The sequence below is a fragment of the Chenopodium quinoa genome, unplaced genomic scaffold (assembly GCF_001683475.1).
Source record: "Chenopodium quinoa cultivar QQ74 unplaced genomic scaffold, ASM168347v1, whole genome shotgun sequence".
Taxonomy (NCBI): Eukaryota; Viridiplantae; Streptophyta; class Magnoliopsida; order Caryophyllales; family Amaranthaceae; genus Chenopodium; species Chenopodium quinoa.
Window position 1 is genome coordinate 1,118,304 of NW_018742238.1, and position 7,638 is coordinate 1,125,941.

The following is a 7,638-nucleotide window of genomic DNA, read 5'->3' on the forward strand; positions in this document are numbered from 1 at the left end:
TTTTCTTGTCAAGAAATTTGCTTTAATCAGTTTCAAAATTTCCCGCCACTATTTTTATATAGACATCAAAAAGCGTCTCAAATGATTTTGGGACTGAAAACAACGTCGACAATATGGACGGGAAAAAGCGCCTAGAAATTTGGTGGTGGCGCTTGAATACCGATATTTTCGACGGTTAGTATACTTTATTAGACATTAATAAGCATCGATATTGAAGACACATAAAGGTGTCACAAAATATTGGGACATAAAAGGGCGTCGAGATTTGTGACACGAAAAAGCGTCGCGAATTTCTCGACTCACTTTTTCTCGACGCTTTTATACAGCGTCGAGAAAAAAAATAGCGACGCTTTCAATGTCGAAAATACTGGAAAAAAGCGTCTCAAAAGGACGGGATTTGTAGTAGTGTATGTGCTCCAGTAAATGTGTCCGGGTGAAGTTTCTTGGATGACTGACTGTATATCTAGCCTGATGGTATCCCCCAAGCTTGAATATGTTCATATTTTCTTGCTGCAAACACTTTCGGATATAAGCAGGTGTCGTTTCAGCTTAGCTTTAACTCCACCATTGTGTCCAACCAATCCCACCATCCTACAACAGCTGATATCAAATAAAAACATAATCAGTTTCCTGAATATTATAAGGGGCTTAAAAATAGGAGCAAACGAAATATCTGAGCTGATTTTTTTTTTCGAGAAAACCAAGTTAAAAAAAAAATTATTAGAAAAAATTCCTAAATTTGGGCTGCCTCCCAAGAGCGCTTTATTTATCGTCGTTAGCTCGACGTCTTCTCAGCATGCTAGTCGTCATAATTTGGAGCTTCTAGCTCCATCACTTCAATGTTGTGGACCTGATAACCCTCATAGTATGGCTTGAGTCGATGGTCGTTCACCTTGAATTCCTTCCTTGTGTCCTCACTACGAATCTCCACCGCACCATGGTCATATACCTTGGTAATAATAAAGGGCCCCACCCATCGAGAACGGAGTTTACCAGGAAAAAGTTTAAGCCGAGAATGGTACAAGAGAACTTTCTGCCCCACTGTTAATGTCTTTCGTGTTATGCGCTCATCATGGAATGCCTTAGTCTTCTCCTTGTAAATTCTCGCATTCTCGAAAGCATCATTTCGGATTTCCTCAAGCTCTTGTAACTGAAGTTTTCTTTGCTCACCTGCTGCATCCATCTCCATATTGCATTGCTTCACGGCCCAAAAAGCTTTGTGTTCCAATTCTACTGGAAGGTAACAAGGTTTGACAATTACTAGCCTGTAAGGAGACATCCCGATCGGTGTTTTATACGCTGTTCTGTACGCCCACAGAGCATCGTTGAGGCGGAGACTCCAATCTTTCCTGTTTGGATTCACAGTCTTCTCTAGAATGGACTTGATTTCCCGATTGGAAACTTCTGCCTGTCCATTTGTTTGTGGGTGATACACAGTGGACACTCGATGGAACACATTATACTTTTTCAAGAGAGCTCCTATTGTCTTATTGCAAAAGTGTGTCCCCTTGTCATTGATGATGGCTCTTGGGAATCCGTATCTAGCAAAAATATTTGATTTCAAAAATTCTGCAACAACTTTAGAATCATCAGTACGGGTGGCTATAGCTTCCACCCATTTCGAGACATAATCGACAACAAGCAAAATATATTGAAAACCGAAAGAAGAGGGGAAGGTCCCATGAAATCCATACCCCAAACGTCGAAAATTTCACAAAATAAAATAGGAGTTTGGGGCATTTCATTCCTCGGACCTAATGTACATGTCCTTTGACATTTATCACAGGCCTTACATATATCATATGCATCTTTGAATATAGAGAGCCAATAGAATCTGCTCTCTAAAACCTTGCGTGCAGTTCTCTTTGGTCCAAAATGTCCCCCACATGCATAAGAACGACAGAAAGTTAGTATAGAAAGAAATTCGAAATCAGGTACGCACCTTCTGATAACTTGATCAGCACAATATTTCTAGAGATATGGGTCATCCCATATGTAGTATTTTGTTATGCTTCGCATCCGGTCCTTTTGTGCTTTGGTGTAGCTGGCTGGAATCTTCCCAGATACTAGAAAATTTACCAAATCAGCATACCACGGAGTTCCAGGGTTCAAGGCATGAAGTTGCTCATCGGGGAACTCATTGATTGGGACTTTATCTTCATCAGCTTCAATAACTAACCTGCTCATATGATCAGCAACACTATTGTCAGAACCTTTTTTTATCTTTTATTTCAACATTAAATTGTTGAAGCAATAAAATCCAATGTATTAGCCTAGGTTTGGATACATCCTTTGACCATAAATATTTCAGTGCTGCATGATCAGTAAACACAACAATTTTAGTACCCAATAAATAAGACCTAAATTTATCTAAAGCAAAAACTACAGCTAAAATTTCTTTCTCAGTTGTAGTATAATTAGCTTGAGCCGCATCCAAAGTCCTCGAGGCATAGTAGATGGCATGGGGAGCTTTTCCAACTCGCTGGCGTAGCACTGCCCCTACAGCATAATTGGAAGCGTCGCACATCAGCTCAAACAGGAGCTCCCAGCTAGGAGGTTGTAGAACAGGGGCAGTGACCAACTTGTCTTTCAGCTTGTCAAATGCTTGCTTACAAGCCTCATCAAAGTGGAACTCCACATATTTTTGGAGTAGTCTGCATAATGGTTGTGCAATCTTCGAAAAGCCTTCAATAAACCTTCGATAGAAACCTGCATGGCCAAGAAAGGAACGAACTTCCCGCACTGAGGCGGGGTAAGGCAGAGAAGAAATAAGATCTATTTTAGCTTTATCGACTTTTATTTCTTCAGAAGACACAATATGGCTTAAAACTATACCTTGCTGAACCATGAAAGCCTCGGGGTATCTTTGGCTAGGCTTGAATTTCATTTGAAGACCTCCTGGGGTTCTGCACGGTCATGCAATGCTTGGCACGGTCGTGCAAAGAAGTTTGAAGATTGGCTAAACCTTCTGTGAAGGCTGCACGGACGTGCAACAATTGGCACGGCCGTGCTGGGAGCTGCACGGCCGTGCATGATGGTGGCACGGCCGTGCTGGGAGCTGCACGGCCGTGCATGATGGTGGCACGCCCGTGCATGATAGCTGCTGAGCACGTCGAAGCTTCTACCTTAGCTGCACACCCGTGCCATTATGTGGCACGTCCGTGCCAAGCCCCAGTTCCAGTTTCCAGATCTTCTACCAATGCTGCACGACCGTGCAGTGTTTGGCACGTCTATGCCGATCTGTTTCATCTCCGCCCCCTTTGTTTTGGACTAATATAAATAGATTGATTGCCTCATTTATGAAGGGAGATGGTAGAGAGAGAAAGGCTTAGTAATAGTGCTCTGTTTTGGGTTTAAACACATTTTCTTAGATTTTGTTTAGTTCCTAATCAAATTTAAACACTTTGTAATTGATTTGAAGATTATTCCACGTTTGAAAAGTATTGCAACCAAGATTATTGAAGTCTCTCATTTAGTAACATTTCTTATCTTTCTTTACTCTTAATCTCTTGTTTGCTTTATTTTGCATGTTTATTTGAATCTCTTAGTCCCTATTTATGATTAGTTGAATGTTTAGCACCATTTTTGGTGAATTTCTCTTTGATGATTGTTGAGCAAGATACAACCCTAGATTTTGATTTTGTGCTTTTCAATATGATGTGTGAGTAGTTCCTTAGCTAGGGGTTGGGTGAAACCCAACCTAATGGTGATTATGTGAGTTTGGGAGTGATTTTGATGATGGATTGTGATTAAAATGGATTATATGGGATTGTTTGTTAGTTCTTCTTGATAGGAGTAATTAACCTAGATTATTGAACTTTGATGGCATGAAATGTTTGGTTCGACATGGAAATGTGAGTTGAACGTTTCATTACCTATTACAATATGATTATGTATCTTTTGTTGCTAAGTTAATGAGGGATCTAAGCTTAGTGATTTTAGTTGTTTTCATATCGTTTGAAGTTGGTCTTGCATGTGGTCTTTGCTATTCCATTATCCTTGTTCCTCCCTATTTGCTTAATTGCTATTGGTTGAGTGAATCCCATTCCCCTAGTGTTTTAATCCCTTGAATTTAATCCTTAGTTGTAGTTTGTTAGTTAATCACCACTTACTCCTCTCGATTTAGCTTGAGCGTTAAGATTATTTAGCGATTGATTCCCGTTCTCCGTGGACCGAACCCTTGCTTGCCATTAAACTTGTTTGAGTAAGGTGTTTGTTATAAATGTGTTTGACTTAGCCTAGATTGTGAGACCGATTTAGCGCTTATCAAAAGGCGGCTTTCAAAGGCCCAAACTCCTAGGCAGCCCAATCACCTAGGACTAGGCACGCATTTCGAGACCCTATAAAAGGGAGATGTTTCCACCACGGAAACACATGGAAGACATTCAATTCACACGAATTACGAAAGTAAATACTCAGATATTGAGGCTGTCTATGATAGCTGGATGATCATTTCTCTCCAAAGAGGAACCTGATCCCATTCACATTCCGCACTTTTTATCTTTTGAACATGTTCTAACTTGATCGTCGGAGGCGGAACTCTAACCAATCGGAATCTCCGTTGTTTTGTAGGTACAGGCGCCCGGAGTCCAGTCTTGGTGTTGTAACTCTCCCGAGGGACACAGAAAACCCCGAAACATTTGGCGCCGTCTATGGGGAGAGTACTTCTAAGATGGCTTCACATCAGTCTGTACCGCCTCCTAATGAGAAACGGCCTATGGTCAATGCTCAGGTCTATACGGACCAAGACACTGATGACGACTTTGAGGTCGATACGTATATGGCCCCTGACTGGTCACTCAGAACCAGGCGCACCCGTCCCCTGGAAAGAAGGGAACGGGGCGATGATCAAGCAGGTCCAAGTCAACCATCCGGACAGCCGTCTGGACAACCCCATGCGGCCAAAGGCACAGCCCCAATCACCCGAGACGAACTCATGAGCTTCATGACAAGTTTCAAGGGGGAGATACAGGACCTGATCGAGAAGAAGACAGTTTGCTCCTACAGTGGTCAATCGGCCAAAAAACTTTCTCTTTTTGAGAGGAACAAGCCGGTCAGAGATCGAGAGCCGACTCCGCATCCTAAATCAAAGGAGGGGAAGCGTCCCTTGATCGATCTTACAAAGATCCGATTCCCTAAGACAAGGATGAGGAAGGTCATTCGGCACGTCTAGCCGGATGGCTCAAGGAAGACTTATTCTAATGCCCTGATGTTAATCAAGCAGAAGAAGAATCAACAACTGTCTGAGTCGGCTTCAACGTCGAGTTACCCTAACAGCTTTCAAAATACCTCAATGAGGTATTCGCAATCAAACCTGGAGGGTTAGTCAGGCGGCTTGTCCGTCCACACTGGCCCTCATATTATCCATTCGGCTCCGTATGTGCCTTAGCATCCATACAACCAAATGGTCAACCATACATGCAGCCGACCCTCTTTGGGGGTCAGGTAACACAGAATGTCCAACCTTTGGATTGGCAGCTTCGTCTGCTCAAACTTGGGGAACAACCTTCTGCGTTCTCCAAGGAGATAACCGAGGCGGCCCAACCGGCTAAGGTTAAGAATGTGTTGGTGGGTATTAATGATGGTACCACCAATCCTAAGGATCACCTAATGGCTTACACCAACCTCATGTACTTACAGGGATTGGATGATGCCGCCTGGTGCCGATGTTTCCCGCCACATTGAAGGGCGTCGACAAAAGATGGTTTAGCAACCTGCCTGCCGAATGCATCAAAAACTTCAAGACGCTTGCGTACTTGTTTGCTTCCCACTTCTCTATGAACATCCCTGCTAAGAAAACAAGTCTTGACTTGGGCGCAATTCAGCAGGGAGATAGAGAAGGGTTACGGTCATACATCAGGCGGTTCAATCTGATGAGAATTCAGATTCAAGGGTTGTCTGATGAAGTGGCCTATACAGACTTCTTCAAAGTTCTGAAAGAACGTTCAACCTTTAAGTTTGACCTCGTTAGAAAGAGGGTTGCTACCCTCCAAGAAGCTCTAATGGAGGCATACGCCTATATACAGGCGACCGAACTCTGTAACATCAGTAAGTAGTCGGACTCCAAGAAGTTTAACAAAAAAGAGATTCGGTCATCACAATCGGCTAAAAAAGAAGAAAATAAAAAGAGAAAAGAGATCTGGGCGGCAGACGACTATGAGCAGCCGTCCCAGAAGAAAAAGAAGGATTCTAAACCGTACATCTCAAAGTACGAGTTTAACAAGGACTGTTACTCCAACCTCATGGAGTTCAAAGACCGGGTGACCATTGAGAAGTTGGCTGCTATGAAAGGTTCCGCCAAAAATCGGAACAAAAACAAGTATTATCACTTCCATGAGGACATTGGCCACAACACCAACGACTGTTATAGTCTCAGGCGGCTATTGGACTGCCTGGCTGATAAAAGAGTGCTAAAGTCCTATATTTTGAGATCCAAGGTGACCCTGCAGACAAACCATGGACAGCCGTCCAAAAATAAGGCACTGATGAAGAACCGATCTATATCATAGCAGGCAGCTTTGCTGGAGGCGGCCCAACAATCCGGGGTACCAAGGACTACATCAAGCGGCTGGATGTCAGCTCAGTTGATGAGAGGCAGGCGTCCAAGGACACTTTCCCTGAAGTTATCATCACTGAGAAAGATAGGGCCAAGGTCAAGAGGCCGCATGATGACCCCATTGTCATCGAATGCAAAGTGGCTAACCAAAAGGTAGGTCGGATCCTCATTGACACTGGCAGTTCGTCTGATCTCATCAGTCACAAATGCTTGGCAAAGCTCAAGTACAAGCCTGAAAGCATGCACAAGGTATCTCATCCCTTAATTAGTTTTAGGGGTGAAGTTGTGCATCCGGTAGGCCAGATAGACCTACCTATTCGGCTAGGGGAGAAGGGAGAAGGACGCCACATGGTGGTCCGTTTCTTGGTTGTTGAAGAATTGACCGCCAATAACTTGATATTGGGCCATCCTAATCTAAATGAGTCCAAGGATATCATCATTCCTTCTCTTATGCTTCTGAAGTTTGAGAGAGATGATGGATCTGTTGGCTCCATAAGAGGAGATCAGAAGATGGCTAGAAAGTGTTATCTCTCAGACGTCAAGCCCACTGTGGTCGCATCCGGCCATAGTGAGGAAACAATAGATCTTGATGAAATCAAGAAAGCCACGCCTACTCCAACAGCAGCCGGAAAAAAGAGAAAGGCCGACTAGTTGGTAGCCGTGAAAAAAGAAAAGCATTAGCAATCACTGACTAGAGAACGGTCAAATGAACTCCGTCCCCAGCCCGCTGGTGAACACATTGATATCGCTCTGGATGACACACGTCCGGAACGTACTGTTAAGGTGGGGACGGTCGCTTTTGCAAACTTGGGTGCAGACTTGCATAATCTGTTGAAAGAATTCAAAGACATCTTTGCCTTTGAAGTGGAAGAGATGCCAGGCATAATTCCGGATCTTGCTGTTCACAACCTTGCTATGGATCCTAAAAAGAAGCCGGTTAGGCAAAAGAAAAGAAACCATGGTGAGGAGAGAAGTCAGGCGGCAGCCGCCGAAGTAGAAAAAGCTGTTAGACGCTGGGTTCATTCGGCAATGTTACTTCCAAATTGGGTTGCCAATATTGTGCTTGTCAAGAAGCCGAAAGG

General features: G+C 43.5%; 1 protein-coding gene across 1 annotated transcript; it reads right to left on the bottom strand.

The window, feature by feature from the left end:
• Window positions 1-331: 331 nt before the first annotated feature.
• On the bottom strand, window positions 332-1,685 carry LOC110734986. The gene has a single exon (XM_021915109.1). It carries the CDS (start codon window positions 1,277-1,279, stop codon window positions 800-802), a length of 480 nt encoding a protein of 159 aa, XP_021770801.1. The 5' UTR covers window positions 1,280-1,685; the 3' UTR covers window positions 332-799.
• Between the last annotated feature and the right edge of the window lie 5,953 nt (window positions 1,686-7,638).